The 17,498-nt window shown below is 35.1% G+C and overlaps 4 protein-coding genes and 1 non-coding gene across 7 annotated transcripts; 4 read left to right on the top strand and 1 right to left on the bottom strand.

Moving 5' to 3' along the window:
• The first annotated feature begins 187 nt into the window (after positions 1-187).
• LOC102602404 (putative pentatricopeptide repeat-containing protein At2g01510) lies at positions 188-6,122 on the top strand. Of its 2 annotated transcripts, none has more exons than XM_015311555.1 (4): positions 188-470; positions 562-3,499; positions 4,116-4,988; positions 6,036-6,122. In XM_015311555.1, exons 1-2 carry the CDS (start codon positions 397-399, stop codon positions 2,945-2,947), a joined length of 2,460 nt encoding a protein of 819 aa, XP_015167041.1. In that variant the 5' UTR covers positions 188-396; the 3' UTR covers positions 2,948-3,499; positions 4,116-4,988; positions 6,036-6,122. The 2 variants fall into 2 exon arrangements, with proteins under 2 accessions (XP_015167041.1, XP_006353946.1); XM_006353884.2 differs by having other exon boundaries at positions 4,036-4,988.
• Positions 4,995-7,319, top strand: LOC102579985 (xyloglucan endotransglucosylase/hydrolase protein 9-like). Its single transcript, XM_015311557.1, has 4 exons — positions 4,995-6,137; positions 6,236-6,336; positions 6,448-6,641; positions 6,822-7,319. Exons 1-4 carry the CDS (start codon positions 5,984-5,986, stop codon positions 7,222-7,224), a joined length of 852 nt encoding a protein of 283 aa, XP_015167043.1. The 5' UTR covers positions 4,995-5,983; the 3' UTR covers positions 7,225-7,319.
• Positions 7,320-8,020: 701 nt separating this feature from the next.
• Positions 8,021-12,501, top strand: LOC102602076 (uncharacterized). Its single transcript, XM_006353883.2, has 5 exons — positions 8,021-8,682; positions 9,793-9,842; positions 10,189-10,276; positions 10,541-10,657; positions 12,246-12,501. The coding sequence occupies exons 1-5, from the start codon at positions 8,191-8,193 to the stop codon at positions 12,294-12,296; spliced, it is 798 nt and encodes a 265-aa protein (XP_006353945.1). The 5' UTR covers positions 8,021-8,190; the 3' UTR covers positions 12,297-12,501.
• Positions 9,136-9,190, top strand: MIR5303B (microRNA MIR5303b). The gene has a single exon (NR_130353.1). It is a non-coding gene; the product is annotated as a microRNA MIR5303b (primary transcript).
• Positions 12,502-12,590: 89 nt separating the features above from the next.
• LOC102601518 (kinase-interacting family protein) lies at positions 12,591-16,731 on the bottom strand. Of its 2 annotated transcripts, none has more exons than XM_006353882.2 (3): positions 16,541-16,731; positions 15,554-15,699; positions 12,591-13,757 (listed from the first exon to the last, which is right to left on the bottom strand). In XM_006353882.2, the coding sequence occupies exons 2-3, from the start codon at positions 15,672-15,674 to the stop codon at positions 12,760-12,762; spliced, it is 1,119 nt and encodes a 372-aa protein (XP_006353944.1). In that variant the 5' UTR covers positions 15,675-15,699; positions 16,541-16,731; the 3' UTR covers positions 12,591-12,759. The 2 variants fall into 2 exon arrangements, with proteins under 2 accessions (XP_006353944.1, XP_006353943.1); XM_006353881.2 differs by having other exon boundaries at positions 15,554-15,694.
• Between the last annotated feature and the right edge of the window lie 767 nt (positions 16,732-17,498).

Genomic DNA, 17,498 nt, shown 5'->3' with positions numbered 1-17,498 from the left:
TAATTTTATTTGCTATAACAATAAAGTCTCAAATATAATCTTCGTACTCCATATACATTTACATGAATTTAGACAAAATATACCAGTGATTTTTTTTTTTGAAACTTTCAAACTATATATTTTCTAAAAACTTGAACTTATATATTATGATATGTTTTTTAATAGTAAAGTAATAGGTCACTTTTACCTGGGATGATTTGTCATGTTTACAAAGGCTACTAATGTTATCCAAGTTACTGTCACTCAAACATTGTTGATCACTTTGTGTTAATTAAATAGTACAACTAAATTTTCTGCTTACTACACTTTTTTTTCCTTGCCAACAAGTTGGGTTTCTGTCCTCTTAGTTCTTGAACTTCTAAAAATTTAATCTTTTTTTGTTATCCTTGCAACACAATGGGAAGTTCAAGAGCTAAAAATCCATGGGGTGTAATTAGAATCTTCTCCAAGAGATTCTACTGTGGCTTCAGGTTTTTTTCTTTCTTTCTTGTTATTACTATTTTTTTCATTGTATTTTGGTTTATGGAACATTTCTAATTCAATGTTGATTATGAAATGTAGTGAACGAATTGTTAATGTTCCAGTAGATGCCCGCATTGTTAAAACGGGTTTTGACCCAGAAATCTCTCGTTTTAACTTCAAACTGAAGGATTTAGTAAGAGCAAATCAAATAGCAAAGGCACGTCAACTGTTTGATGAAATGCCTTACAGAAACACTAGCTCTGTGAACATGATGGTTTCGGGTTATGTGAAGTCTCGCAATCTTTTTCGTGCTAGGGAGTTATTTGATAGCATGTTCTCTCGTAATGAAGTTTCATGGACTATAATGATTGGTGGTTACTCTCAGAACAATCAGCCCAAAGAAGCTTTTAATCTTTACACTGAGATGTGTAGGTCGGGGGTTAAGCCGGATCATATCACCTTTGCAACTCTATTATCAGGTTTTGATGATACAACTACTTTAAAAGAAGTACTTCAGATTCATTCCCATATCATTAGATTTGGATTTAGTGCAAGTCTTATTGTTTTCAACAGTCTGGTAGATTCGTACTGCAAAACTTGCTGCCTCGATATAGCGTCTCAGCTCTTCAGTGAAATGCCAACTAAAGATTCAGTAAGCTTCAATGTGATGATAACAGGGTACACAAAATACGGTTTTCGTGAAGAAGCATTGAAACTTTTTATGCAAATGCGGAATATGGATTTTCAGCCTTCAGGTTTTACTTTTGCAGCAATGCTAGGTATGAGTGTTGGATCAGAGGATGTTATTTTTGGCCAACAAATTCATGGACTTGCCATCAAGACAAGCTATGTCTGGGACATATTTGTTGCAAATGCATTGCTTGATCTCTACTCTAAGCATGACTATATAGATTTAGCAAAGAATCTCTTTGATGAGATGCCCCAGTTAGATGGTGTTTCGTATAACATAATTATCACAGGTTATGCATGGAATGGGCAGTATGAGAAATCGTTTGATCTCTTCAAAAGGCTACAAGGTACATCATTTGACAGAAAGAACTTTCCGTTTGCCACGATGTTGAGTGTAGCTGCAATAGAACTAAATTTATCAATGGGAAGACAAACCCATGCACAGGCAGTGGTGACAGCAGCTGTTTCAGAAGTACAAGTAGGAAATGCCCTTGTTGACATGTATGCAAAGTGTGAAAAATTTGAGGATGCCAACAGAATATTTGCAAATCTGGCCTACAGAAATTCTGTTCCATGGACAGCCATAATCTCAATATATGTTCAGAAGGGTTTTCATGAGGAGGCACTGAAAATGTTCAAGGAGATGAATAGAGAAAATGTTCACGGTGACCAGGCAACTTTTGCTAGCACTTTAAAAGCTTCAGCTAATTTGGCTTCAGTTTCTCTTGGGAAGCAATTACACTCATCTGTGATCAGATTGGGATTGTTGTCTAGTGTTTTTTCTGGCAGTGTTCTTGTAGACATGTATGCAAATTGTGGGTCCATGAAAGATGCAATTGAAGTTTTCAAAGAGATGCCCGATAGGAATATAGTATGTTGGAATGCACTGATTTCGGCATATGCTCAGAATGGTAATGCTGAGGCCACATTTAGCTCATTCGCGGATATGATTGAATCAGGTCTCTACCCTGATTCTGTTAGTTTCCTCAGTGTCCTAACTGCCTGCAGCCACCGTGGGCTTGTTGAAAAGGCATTATGGTATTTTAATTCCATGACTCAAGTATATAAACTTGATCCAAGGAGAAAACATTATGCAACCATGATTGACGTGTTATGTAGAAGTGGACGATTCAATGAAGCAGAGAATCTGATTTCTGAAATGCCATTTGAACCGGATGAGGTCATGTGGTCCTCAGTTTTAAATTCATGCAGAATTCATAAGAATCAAGACCTTGCCAAAAAGGCTGCAGACCAACTTTTCAAGATGGATGCTCTTAGAGATGCCGCTGCTTATGTCAACATGTCTAACATCTATGCAGAAGCAGGCAAATGGGAAAATGCGGCAAAAGTCAAGAAGGCTATGAGGGAACGGGGAGTTAAAAAGGTCACTGCCTATAGCTGGGTTGAGATTGACCACATAGTTCATGTATTCACAGCAAACGATAGGACCCATCCACAAACTGAGCAGATTAGAAGAAAAATTAACTCATTGGTTGAGCTAATGGACAAGGAAGGATACAAGCCTGATACAAGTTGTACCCTTCAAAATGTGGATGAAGAAATGAAAATAGAATCACTCAAATATCACAGTGAGAGGTTGGCCATTGCGTTTGCATTGATTAATACTCCAGAAGGATCACCCATTATCATTATGAAAAACTTGCGAGCTTGTGTGGATTGTCATGCTGCAATTAAAGTTATCTCAAAAATTGTTGGAAGGGAGATCACCGTGCGAGATTCAAGTAGGTTCCATCACTTTAGAGATGGATCATGTTCATGTGGGGATTACTGGTGAGATATGGATGGATGATTTTCGGATCATTTCATTCGGTTTGTGCTTTCCATAGTCTATAACCGGAAGTCATAAACATTTGGGGACTTCAGCAATTTATTCCTTGGATGATGATGCTAATCAAAATTTACTTTAAGGGATGGGCGTAGCCTAATTGCAGCTCTGATCCAAAGCTTGTGGTCGTGAACTGTTGCAATTATGGTCTCTCTAAGTTGGGCTTTTGAACTTCTGTAATGAAATACATGAAGAACCAAGTTCTACTTTTTCTTGAAGAACATTCCATCTCTTTTCAAGAGCTCACTGGTTTTCTCCCTAAACCACAAATTATTCTTTCAACAATAAGAACAGGATTTCTGTTTGGAGATGAAGGTGTTCTGGGGAAAACAAACATGAATTGCCAAGTCTACATCATTCTCATCTCCAAGAGGGAGCTTGTTGGAAGAGCCTGATTCTAAAAGAGAAGCTGGCAAAGAATATATAATGTATATTATTACCATTTTTTGTTCATCAAAGACGTCATAAGAGGTGGTCAGTAGACACCTATATTTTATGCAGGTAACTCACTAATTGTTTACTCCCTCATTTCTATCATTTGACGAGAGTTGACAACAGTAAGATGTATCTATTCTAGTTTATATGTAGTAGACAACAAACTTCTTGTCTAAGGGTTCCAATGTTCGTGTAATTGAAAAGCTACCATTTAATCTGCCTGGAAATTAGGCTTCCTTTCTCTCTTTCTTTTTTTACCCCAAAAGAGGAAAGATAACAAGATTGGTTGACAATTACCTTACCTGCTGTCCCTATTTGGTCTTTAAAGGCAAATTGTTTTTTGGATGCATCTGGCTTGTTTGCGAACTTATGCGGTTATGCCTATAGTGGCTTGTATGCTATGTTAACTATGTCATTGTTCTCCTTCCTGCATGGAGAGTTTTCTAAATAACTTGTACGATGGTTCTAATCAGATTTTTTTTAATCCACCACTTCAGGTGTTATTACAAGTCATTGTAGGTCCTGTTTCCTGGATTTGTCGTAAAAAGTAGGTTGTTCTTTGGTTCTTTTTTCTTTTTCTGCTTAAACTCCTTTTTGTGCAGTACTTTATGGATCAAAGAAAGATGCCCTTGATTATGTTAAATGGGTGAAGGATGACAAGCTTTTTCATTTGCTGGTCCAGAGATTGTTGTCATCATGGGGGCATACTTTTCCAAGATTGAAGCTGCAGTACAAGCCCTCTTTTTAGCGTCAGGTCACACAAAATGATTCACGTTGTCCCTGCATGTTGTTGTTGGTGTTTTCTGCATTGCCGGCTACTTCATGGATAGTTACTTGAAAGGATCCCTTTTCTTCAGGGCGCGGATGTGTTAAAGAACTTCATTCTCAATTTTTAACTCAAGAGACTGATTACTCTTAAGCTTTTGCCAAAGGACTTCATGGATAGTTACTTCAAAGGCTGATTACTGTCAGTCTGTTTGCCATAGTAGCCTTTTATGCCCAGGATATGCCTTCTTCTACATCGACTTCAAATGGATAGAATTGGGTGTTTTTACAAGTCATTACAAGAGTGAGCTGACTGTGACAAAATCACTTTGTATTGTTGGTTCTTTACTTCTCCATATAACTTGATACTTTGTCCTAGAGATCACCTTGTTTGATTTTCCCTCTTAGTTTTGACCAGTTATAGAACGCTCACAATTCGGTCAAAAAGCAACTTCTACTTGCTTCTGGTTTTGATCTGCTAGTATCTGATAAGATTCCTCAGAGTGTTTCATCCATGCGATTCTATATCTCGTAATTTTAATAGTTTCATTCTGTTTAGTTCTTTGCCAGATGCATCCTTCCATTTGTATAATTTTTGGAGCTTGAACAGTGGCTACTAGCATTACTCTCCAGGTGGTGGAGGAGGGGCCTAAGGGTGTCTACTGTCTACTAATCTCAACTGTGCCTGGTACATACGGCCCGGCAGCTTAACTCATTCCCTCTTCCTATGGACAGTGTGTAGCCTCCAGGGATTAACTCTAGTATGTGTAACACGAGGTATATTGATTGGGTGAGTCATATGAAGAGATTGCAGATCTATTCAAATGTCGCAGAATTTCAGATTTTTGTTTTGACTTCGCACTTATCACCATGATATGTTTGACAGTTAACCTGAATTTTCTATAGCAAAGAGTTCAAAGGTGATTTCATCTTCTCACCCTGTAATCAGTACTTTCCATGACTATGTTAAGGATAGAGGTGCCCTGTCATCTTCAAATCCTGGATCCACCTTTACTTGGACCTGTAATGTGCTTGCCCATTTAACTTTGGCTATTCTTGAAGATACTTCATCTAGTTTCTCACTTTCAACTAATGGAATTACTCATTGCAATTCAACCGATTTGAAATCCCCCTAAATTTTGTATATGTAATATAATGAACAAGTTACGGAGTGCTTATTACCCTACTACTCTTCTGGGGATTTGCATTGCAGGTTGGAATAATCTATTCTTGTTTATTCCCTTCTTCATTCAGTCACAAAATCATAGTGCGTTTTCTGATACTTTAGTGGGTGGGTTGTTGCCATACATAACTTTTGGCAGTATATATACTGTATGGTTTGCTTCACTCTACTACCTAATAACTAACTTCCCACTTGTTCCTCCCCTCCTATAATGTCTTCTAATAAATACTGTCATTGAAGTTTCCATTGTAGAATATTTACTATAAAAACTTGTAGTTAGTGCCTTAGTGGAGTGCAGCAAAGAATCAGTTCATTTGGTAAAGGAAGAATATATATAGTAACAAGAGAAGAAAAAGGCTGCCTTGCTGACAAACAGTCCACTGTACCATGGCTGCCACTAAAACATATTCTCTTGCTTTTTGTACTCCATGATACTAATATAAAAAATATAAAGTCTAGTAGTACCATGTTAATACAACTTCTATATAAATAAAACTAGAGTGGCTCCAAGTTCTTGATTGGCGCTTTTCCTAACAGACCGATAGACTTGAACCTTTTTCGTCTGGACTCTGAAATTAATCATCTTCAAGTTCCAGACAGCAATGTCATCCTTTGTGATTGTCTTTTTGATCCTGTCTATGCTACTAAACACAGGGGTTGGTGTCAACTTCACCGATGTTTTCGAGTCCAGCTGGGCACCAGACCATATTGCTGTTGTAGGAGACCAAGTTACTCTCTCCCTTGACAGCGCTTCTGGTAAGACTTCATTCACTCACCTCATATCTTATATTATTGCCTATCCAATGCAATATAATTACATAACCATTTGATTGATTATGTTCATATTCACAAAGGCTGCGGATTTGAGTCGAAGTTCAAATATTTGTTTGGGAAAGCCAGTGCACAGATCAAACTAGTTAAAGGAGATTCAGCTGGAACAGTCATTGCATTTTATGTACGTGATGAAAATCATGCCAAATAATCATCAAGACCAATATATTGTTTCTTCAAACTATAACTTATGGCCTAATTATGCTGCTAATTACTGGAAATATGTGGTTTGTAGATGTCATCAGAAGGAGCTAATCACGACGAACTGGACTTTGAATTTCTTGGGAATGTTTCAGGGGAACCATACCTAGTGCAAACAAATGTCTACGTGAATGGCACCGGAGATCGAGAGCAGAGGCATGGTCTGTGGTTCGACCCAACAGTGGACTTCCACACTTACTCTTTCTTTTGGAATCATCATTCTATCATGTAAGTAATTCTTACTTCAGCCATATCTCTAAATATGTTTGAGCTTTCCATGAAACATGTAGAGGTGCAACTCCGTAGGACCGAGAGTGTTACTATTTTAGAATTTTATATTGTCAGTGTATATAAGTTAAATCTACGCTAACAATGACTAATTTTACTGGTCACATGAATTTTTTGCAGCTTTTCAGTTGATGATATTCCAATTAGAGTGTTCAAAAACAAGGAGAAGAAAGGCGTTCCATACCCGAAAAATCAAGGCATGGGAATCTATGGATCATTGTGGAATGCAGATGACTGGGCTACACAAGGAGGGAGAGTGAAGACAAACTGGAGCCACTCTCCATTTGTTACAACATTTCGATCATTCGAGATCGATGCTTGTGATTTGTCTGGTGAGGACACAATTGCTGCAGGTGCAAAATGTGGCAAGTTAGCACAATTTTTGTGGGATAAACCAGCCAAGAAGAGGCTAGAAAAGAGCAAAAAACGCCAATTCAAAATGGTTCAAAATAAGTACTTGGTGTATGATTATTGTAAGGATACTGCAAGATTCACTCAAATGCCTAAAGAGTGCTTGTATTAGAGAGACCAACACACTATTCTAGCAATGTCAATGTATCAATATGTTTCTATCTCGCAATATTGTAGCTTTTTAAGATGTTTATCCAATTTGCTAATAATTTTTTTTCTTGTTTGGCTTCTTATGTGACACTCTTTAACATTTAAGACAGTTCTATGCTTAAAAAAAAATTCAAATGTGCTATGAGTTTGAAATTTTAATTCAAATTTAACCAACAATAATAACTATGTCTCAATCTTAAATGAGTTGAGATATTGACTTATGTGAATCTTTACTGACCATATTTTTCCATTTAAATTCAACTCATGTCATCATCCTATATAATATATCAAAATCTATGATGAAGTCAAAATACTCTTAGAAAAGCAATAGGTTCAAAATCAATGTACTAGGCTACTAGCAAATGTCAAACTTTTTTCAATTAGCGAATATCATGTACTTTCTCTGTCTCAATTTATATGACTTATTTTTTTGTTTTAGTCAGTTCTAAAAAAATTAACACATTTTTATATTAAGTAACAATTTAACTTTAAAACATCAATTTTACCTTTAATGAAATGATTTATAGTCACACAAATTACTATCATTCATTTTAGACTACAAGTTTTAAAAGTATTTATTTCTTTCTCAAACTTCATGCCGAGTCAAACTATCTCACATAAAATGAGACAGAGGGAGTAACATCTTCACTACATATCACCGCATTTCTATGCGGAGGATATAAGTGGACAAGTAATTAGAGACGGGGGAGTAATAATAAGAAGTAAATAATTTGAAGAAGTTAGCCTTTCGTAAATTGGGCCTTAATAATTGGATGGCTCAAATAGAACAGAAGAATATTCCATTATCCGGTACCCGCCTTAAACCGCTGCAGTCTCCGTCATCTCTCCGGCGAGCAATTTTTCTCAATGAAGAAAGCTAAAGAGTAAAGAAGAAATTGGAGAAACAAGAAGTAATTCAAGTAAAACGATGAGTGCAATCCATTTGAGCACTCTCAGAAGCATTTCTCAGCAACCCTTTTCGCCATTCCTCCTCTTTCCACTTCCCAAATCCAAGCCCATTAACGATACAAGAATCAAAGCATCGTCAGTAAAAGAAGAAGAGGTAGAAAGGAAGATAGAAATTCGACTTTGTACAGAGAGGGCATGCAGGAAACAGGGATCCTTGGATACCCTTCAAGTTTTATCTGGAATTGCTCCTCCCTTTGTAGCGGTTAATTCCTGTGGATGTCTTGGCCGTTGCGGGGCTGGACCTAACGTCGTCGTTTTACCCGGTGCTGTATATGTGAAGCACGTTGGTACTCCTACTCGAGCTGCTGAAACTATGGCGTTCGTCTGTCTTGGTAGGGATGACGTTGAAGGAGAGAGTCGGAGAAGTTTGGAGGCTTTAGCGTTGAGGAAAAGAGCTGAAGATGAGATGGGTAATGGTAATTTCTCTGAGGCTCATGGTTTGCTCTCACAGGTGTGTGGTTTCATACTTCGCTGAATTACACTGAATCAAGTTTTGCTGAAGATATTTCTTTGAAATGCTTCTGATGAATGCTATGGATCAAAAAGTTAAGAGAGTGTTGTGGTGAGACTGACCATTGAGGTTTTTTCTACTGTCTTAACTGGATAGTGTGCCCTGGAATGAATATCAATGCATCAAATACTACTCTGATTAGTATAGTGAATGTGAGGCCATCCAAGTATTTCATGATAAAAATTAATAATCGTGAAGAAACTATTAAAAAAAAAAAAGAGAATGCCATTGATTCACATAATTTTCAACATAGAGATGGCACGGTTTATCAGAAGCTTGAGGTTTAAAAGTTCGTAGCAACTTTCCCTTTCAAGTTAATTGAAGTGAAGAATTTCTAATCTCAGACGGATACTTATGACCTAAGTTGCACGGACTCTTCACTTTCGATGCCGCACCCGTGTTGGATTCTCCGAAAATACACTACTTTTGGAGAATCCGACACGCACCCGTTGACATTTTTGAAGAGTCCGAGCAACATAGCTTATGACCAAGACGGAAAAAATGATTCAAAATTCAAAAAGCCTAGACAAGATATGTATTATGAGGACATTTTTCCCCAAGACCTAGGGTTTCCAGCCAATCTATTATCTAGTCTGCTTCAAGGAGGTTCTTTATTTCCGATGTCTGATGTAATTTTACTTCTTAAGCACCTTTCCTAGTTGTCTTGCGAATTGAAGTACTGAATTTTATATTGAGAGGGTGATAATGAGAGAATGATAATGCTAAGCTGTAGATACCAGTTCATTCACCAGACTCACAGATTTGTGTTTTGTCAGTACCAGAAAGAAATTGTAAATCTCGTTATACATATCTTTTTTGCTAGTGCATTAGGATTTCTTCCAGCGGAAATAATCTGCAGCTTTCTACAATCAACAGTGTGACCTAAGGGTCATTGAAGTTAACATGATGCTATAATCCTTTCACTATTTCTATGTTGCCATCGTTACTTATATTTTTAGCTTTACAGGTTTCGTTTAGATATGGCCTATTTGTTGTATCTAATACAAGATTGGTGCCTATCGTTACTGATGTTGCCATTTTTTTGTGCAGGCCATTGCTCTAAAGCCGTTTGGAGGTGTTCATATTATGCTCAAAGACAGGTTTATTGTGTTTAAAATCTCGTCCATGGAAAATTAAGACTTTTTGTAATCAAATAAATCTGAAGGATACACTAAATCTCTCTGTTATTCACATGAACGTGTTGCAATTTTTAGTGAAAACAACATCATTATTCTGTCCCTTGAGTGTATGTCCTGGCATTTTTTGCTCACGGCTTCCTTCCTAATTAATTTACTGAGTTTTCTTGAAGTCATTTGAAAAACTCTTGGATCACTTGATTTTGTTCCAGTGTCCAAATTTATATTTAATATTTCGTCACTAATGCCTTGTTGTCTAGATGGTCAGAATGCATGTGAACAAGATGCTGAAATAAGTGTCTTCAATCAGGTGTGCTGCAGAGTTGGCAATGGGGAATTTGGCTGAGGCACTTGATGATTCTAAGGAGGCATTGAATATTGCTCCCAATTATCCTGAAGTAATTTGGTTATTTGTTACTGCTGCTTAAGTATACATGAAAAGCATATGGTTGTGCTTAAATTAAACACTCACATTAGCGTTTTTAACCATGAGGTCTCAATTCCCTTCGTTTCCACTTCAGTATACAGCAAATACAATATATGATTGCATAATAATGTACTCTCTTTCTGCAATTATTGTAGGAACTAGGAAGTGAACATCGAATAACTATATCTACACCTAATCCCTAGTTGCAAATATTTATTAGTTTTAATTTTTACAGGGTTATATCTGCCAAGGTGATGTTTTGATGGCTCTGGACCATGTCGATGCAGCCGAGAAGTCATACTCCATGGCTTTACAGTTAGATCCGTCCATCCGTCGCTCAAAATCCTTCAAGGTGCAATTCATGTTTGTTGTAGTTCTAGAATAGAATTGGTTTAACTTTTGGCATCTGTTCTGCACTGCAAATCCTATGGCTTTAAGCTTATTTTTAAGGTTGGTTTCCTTACATCTACTTTTGGCAACACCAAACAAGAATACACAATTTCGTAAGCAAATGAAGATGTTATTTTAGAAGTGACAGAAATCTGATATAGTTCATGCAGTAATAGTTTAAATACGGTTATAACATGGTAGAAGTCTCTAGTCTAGCCTGTTGTGTCAATAATTAAATAAAGCCTCTTCTTCAATAGGTAATATCTTAATAACTGATAGTGTGTTATCAACAAGATAGGCTGGAAAAGCACATAAATTGCAAGATTGTAAAACTGCCACCAATATTGGAGGAACAAAATGATTTTAAGCTTTATATTCCTTAGTAGAACTGAAATGATTTACCAAGTTATGAATTTGCTACAAGTTACTGGGAAAAAATTTAAGCTTTAAATATCTAACTAAAACTAAAAATCTCCACATGCCCATGAAAAGGTATCACAACTTTTTGTGATTGTGGCAGTACACTTCGTGTTTTTCTGTATGTAGAGAGATCTGCCCATGCACACCACAATGCTAATGCATGTGCAGGCTGGTGTTTGTCAGGGGCGGCTCAACGTAATCGGAGGCCTAAAGCGAAATCTTAATTAGAGGCCTAAAATCTAAACAAACTTTACATGCATTTATTTAAAATTTATTTTTCTTACATTTTTAAATGCTAAGTATTACCTAATATTTCTTTTATATATATAAATGATTTATTCAATTTCTTTTTCAATTATTAGTTTTAAATAAGATTTTATTAATTCAACGTTGAAAAATATTATTTTACTCGGGCAATCATTATATGAATTGTTAACATAGTTCTACAAGTAATAAGTTGACAAATTTCAAATAAATATAAGAGTTAAAACCATAGCTTTGATGAAGTTGATAATTTGGTTACCCCACATTTTACTATGGTTGTTGTAATGCTTGAAAATCTAAGAAGAAATGGAAAAAGAATTTACAATTCAATTTGTTCAACACTTTTTGACTATTAATTGATATTTTTGACAGAATATTACTCTAACTTATCAATAATTTAAAGAAGAGAGTGTAAAAAGAGTAAAAAAGAAAATAATGTGAGTATTAGTAGAGAGAGTGTAAGAAAATAAAACAATATTTTCTTGATTTTTTCTATTTGAATTGGGTTGAAGAGAATAAAATAATAATTTTAAATATATACTTTTTATCATAAATAATTAATGTTTTTCTTTAAAAATTAACACATAATTTATTCTTGGTAAAAAATTGAGGCCCCCTAAAATTGGGGGCCTAAGGCCAATGCCTTATTTTTGTATACATAGAGCCGGCCCTGGTGTTTGTTGAAATGTTTCTATGCCTTCCAAAATCCAAAGTGCATATTTTATGACAAGAAAGAATTATGGGCCTGAAATAATTGTCAGCTGAGTCCACAACTCCACATGCACACAGGGGAGAACTATCTGTTCCTCGTAATATCTGTGTTTTTTTTTTCACAACTGATGTATTATCATCGTTAACCATTTCAGGCTCGGATTGCAAAGCTTAATGAGAAACTTGCTCTTGCAAATTCAGCATAAGTGATGAGTTTGTATGTTTGTACAAATTAGGATTACTGTCAACCTAATTTGCCTAAGGTATTTAAGTATTGCTGAGGTAGAACATGTTTCATATGCTGTGTTGTAGTTCATTGTCCAGTTTGACATTGTATATAGAATGATATCTGTAAACAGAAGTGACTCTACTGGCTGGTCAATGTTATATATGCAACATAAGGCAATTTTTTCGTCCTAAATCTTAGTTCATCTCCAGCTATGTTAACTTTAGCAATCTTGGAGGATCTTGCCCATCTATATCATAGAAACTATCTGTCATTAGGGCAGCAATTGAAGTTTTCTTCATATGTCATTCATATCCTGCTAAAAGGGTGGAGTAGAACATACAAAATACAAGAGCCAAGTCTCTCTCTCTCTCTCTGCCCAATTAACGGTATACTAGTAAAGTTATAATAACAATCTAGTAAACATTTAGATTGCCCATTCATCAGCAATAAACTGTGTTGAAATTAGGTCCACAAAAGAAGATATCAAACTTCTTGACCCTATCCCACAACTTAGGAACTTTCTTCTTAACTTCAGCATTAGCATTTACTTTCTGTTCACCACCACCCTTTTTCAGATTTCCAAAACTAAAGCTCCTAGTAATCCCAGCAACAACATCTTCAGGAACTTTAAAGCAATATTTCATGTTAACTTCTCCTTTAACCTTCATTGATTTGGACCTACGCGTCTTCTCTTCTTCATGCTTCACAAGCTGATCATAATACTCTTTGTTCCTCTTCTCCAGCCCATATATTTGTCCTCGAAGATCCTCAATCTTTCGACTTAGCATGCAAACCCTATGATCCTCCCTCATCTTCAATATGCACCCCGCAAGCTCAGCAACCTTCCTCTTCATGAACAAAGATTCTGAAGACACCGCCTTGTTTTCCTCCATTAACGTAGCCACCTTGTATCCCAATCTAGCATTCTCATTTAACAGAACCAACCTCTCTGATTCCATCACATCCAGTAAGCTTTTCTGCAACTCTATCTTCCTTGATGACTCATTGTTTTGTCTCTCCACTAGATTAAGCTCATCTAAGACAAGATCATAGTCCACATTTCTGATCACCAAGTCAGCAACAATCATTTCAATATCAAATTTGTCTTGTGTTGAAGGTGGAAAGGAAGGCTGAAATGATAAAGAACTCTCAGCATCAGAATCAATGATCTCTCCACTATACTCTTCCTCATCACAATTACCATTTTCATTGTAATTTAATGGTGGAATAGGAGATGAATAGCGACGATGATTATGGTTCTTGGCTAGTGCTTGGCAGTAGCGATCTGCTAAAGAGACATAGCTATTGTACAGTTCTTGAAGCAAGGCCATAAGCTGTGGTCGTTTCTGGTAATAGGCGTCAGCGCGTTCCGCAAAACTGTCTGGACTGCCTTTTTCTGGGATTTTAAGAGCCACCTTGTTCATCTTCTCATCCAAATCTAATGAGAACAAAAACAACTCAAATTCAATAGAATTAAATAAATTTTAATGATTTGATTTTACTTGACAGTTGAAGAATTTGAAATTTGAATTGCAAAAGCACATTGTTTTCAACTTTAGCCCATATCTTGCCCATGTGTAGATAGTGACAAATTTGGATGTACATGAAAATGAAATCACTAGTTTTGACTATTGTCATCACTAGTTTCAAATCCATGTGGTAACTATTTATAATCTATGTATACCAACTAGAAATTCAAAAATATTTTATTTCTTTGTAAAGGAAATAACTAATTAATCAATAAATAGTAAAATAAGACTCCATTCTTGTCTACCAAATTCCTTCTAACTTGTTTCCCCTAAAGCTTAGACACAAATAATTTGGGCACTTTCTGATTATCATTGATTAATAGTTCCTAAGCCTGGAAAAGAATAAAACTATCACTATATGAGGTGAAAATAGTTTCTTTTTTTACATCTACTTTTATTCAAATATTTTATTTGGAATATTAATTAAAGCAAAAGAAAATGCACAGTAAAATTGTTAATAGGTATTTAAAGAAAATCAAAATGGAGTACTTAAAAAGAAATAATTCAAATTCACTCCATAAATTTTATGAGGTAATGTAAGTTACCAAGTTTCAAAAAAAAAAAAATTATGAGGTAATGTAACCCATAAATTCTTTTAAGAAAGTGATGAATAAATATTTATTTTAAGCCAAGATTAAAAGTTAAAAAGACCACCATGTGACCTCTTTTATTTGTTTTTTTGGTAAGCTTATAAGTATGTTGTTAGAACGTAAGTCTAATTTTCTTAAGTACATAAAACTATACGTCATTTTTGATAGAACGTTCTAACAATTTATGTGAACAATTTCCTTTAAGAGGTATATATTATCACAAGTCAAAAAGATCTTATATAATCTTGCGAACCACCAAGCACATGATTTCATACATAGAATTAGAAAAAAACAAGATTTAAATTACATTGGATTCTAGTACCCAAAAAAGAAAAATGGTTGTTCTGAAATTAAAAGCTACTACTCTTAGGTACAGATAAAGTTTCAGAAAAGAAAATAAAAACAGAAAAAGATTCTGTAAAGAAAGTAAAAATCATTTTCATTCTGCAACACGGCATCTAACAAAAGTAAATATATGAGTCCCTCTATTTAGAATTCAAATTTTTAAAAAAATTAGAAAAAAAGTTTTGTAAAGATTCTGAAGTATTTAGGTAGAAACTGCAATAGACATAAATAAGAAAAGGACAGTTTTTTTAAAATAACTTTCTGGTTTTATCATATTATATTATAAAGAAAGTGACATTTCATAACAGTATACCCTTCCAATATAAAGGTGTAAACACAATACTCATTTTCCTAGGGAAAGAAATGTTCACATCACCTAAGAATAATGGACCCCATACCCCCCACCCCCAACAATTAAACAAGACCATGGTACAATTTTCATTCACTTACATTTTACAAATAAAATTTTGAAAATTAGGCAGGTTAGCTCGAACATCATGATCGTTAAAAAAATGATTTCATTGTGAACCATGCTACGCCATAATTGGGTGATCGATATTTTTGCCTCCACTTGAATTTGAATCTAAAATGTAATGATTCTTAACGCACTTTACTGACCTCTAGACCATTCCAGTTGAGTTGAATCTTTTAAGTGAAGATGAATAAAGGGGCATATTTATATAAAATAAAAACTAATATTCCAAGAAAGTTTGTACACAATTAATAAAGAAGAGGTAAAAAGAGCGTAGATATATATATGAATAATTTACCAGCAACAGTGCAAAGAAGCCAAGAGGGTCTACTGAAGCTTCTCCTTTTTGTATAATTTGAAGAAGCCATTGAAGAAACTGGACTTAATGCCTTTTTCTCTGTTTTCAGTTTTGCCTTCATTTCAACAGGCAAAATAGGGCCTACACTATTCAAAAAGCCTTCCAAATCAGAAAATAATTTAATTTTCCTCTTTCATCAAATTAGCACTACACTATATGATCAAATTGAACTGAACAAAGAACATTAGAAGCTCAAGAATATGTAAAATCAAATTATCCTTTCAAGTAATGTTTTTTTGAAGAAAGAAATAAACAGAGCAAACAAGTATGATATAAATGCAGATAATAAAATTAAAAGATCATTTACGCAACTTTAAAATATAAATACCGTCATTAAATTAAATGCCACTATGATTTACACAATTTAATTACAAGCACATTCTCTTGCAACTTTTAATTTCCACTTTTAACATCCTTGGAATATATGATCTGAGTTTGTGAGCGATGATAAAGTTGAAACCAGGTGCCGATGCAGTACAGCGGTACCAGGTTTATCTAAATCCGTACTTTTATAGCATAAATCTACGTGTAAAATTTCATCAAATTAGGACAACTAGAAGATATGAACCCACATAACTTCGAAAATACAACGAGCTTAATCCCATAAATTTTAAATCATGAATCGAAACCATGAGGTAAACTCAATTTCAAGTGAAAAAGAAATACAGAGATTTTGCTTCAAGAATTAGCTTATGCAAAGCATTCTGAAAACTACGAAACCAGTTCTAAGCAAAAATTAACCGGAAAAAAAAAAGGATAACCCGAAGCACTAAAGCTCCCTCTATGAATCCACAAGGGAAATATTATACACGGTCTTGCCTTGCATAACAGAGCAACACAGAAAATTGAACTTACAAGTGATGAAAACAGAGAAAGCTTACTGTTGATCACTACAAAAAAGGAGACAGATAAGAGATATATATGTACCTGAAAGACTCAAACTAAGTTGTTGATGCTGCAGAAGAACTTTGGGGGGTTGATTTGCATGTTTAGGCGGAGTTGCAAATCCAAATAATTATAGAGAGTAAAGGTGGCTTCTTTTTAAAAGAGAAATGGTCTTTTGGGCTTTCTGGTTTTTTGGGTTTTGTGGGAGGGACAATTTCTTGGGTTAGGGACAAGGAAGTCAAATAGTTTCTTGCATATAAAAGCCCGCAAACTGCGATTTGATTTTTGGCGAATCAGAAGCTGCCACGTATTGGAAGTCCGTATTTGTGTATTTAATGTATCTGCTGGGAACAGAGTTGATGGACAGGTCAATTGGTCAAGTAGCTGTTTCTACAGACTACACACCTTCTAGCCACACCCCTATGTTTGAAAAACATTTTTTTTTGGGTCTGCCATAGTGTGAGGTGTTTGATAATTACATTTTCCCTTTTTTTTTTTTGGTTTAGATGAATAAGGGATTGCACATTCGATTATATAGATAACTTCAAGTTGAGTTCTAAAATTTGAACTACAAAACTTCTCCAAATTACTCACAAAAGATTAACATCTCTAATTTGATATTGGGTCATTCGCACATAACGGAGACAGGAGTTTAAAAACAGTGGGTCAGCTCAGCTAACAAAATCATAATAAAATACAACAGAAAAAAGAAAGGTCCAAACTTACCCCTATGATTTGCAAAATTGTCTAAAAGTCACCCAGATACAAGAAGTATGGACGGAGTCCGAAACCTAAATAAGCCACAAAAAAATAAAAGTGATCAAAATAAGTCACTATTCTAGTAAGTAACTAAAATAGACTTAGTGGAAGAAAAAATTCCATTTTATGCATTATTCCAAACGTTTTCCGTTAGTCTCATAACGTGTATATTTTTAATATATAACGGAACTATTTTTTACACTTTGTAAAGTGGAAGACTAATGGAAAACGTTTGAAATAT

The sequence above is a fragment of the Solanum tuberosum genome, unplaced genomic scaffold, assembly GCF_000226075.1.
Source record: "Solanum tuberosum cultivar DM 1-3 516 R44 unplaced genomic scaffold, SolTub_3.0 scf00159, whole genome shotgun sequence".
NCBI classification, from domain to species: domain Eukaryota; kingdom Viridiplantae; phylum Streptophyta; class Magnoliopsida; order Solanales; family Solanaceae; genus Solanum; species Solanum tuberosum.
Note: the sequence above shows the minus strand (reverse complement) of the source record. Positions and strands in the feature narration are given on the sequence as shown.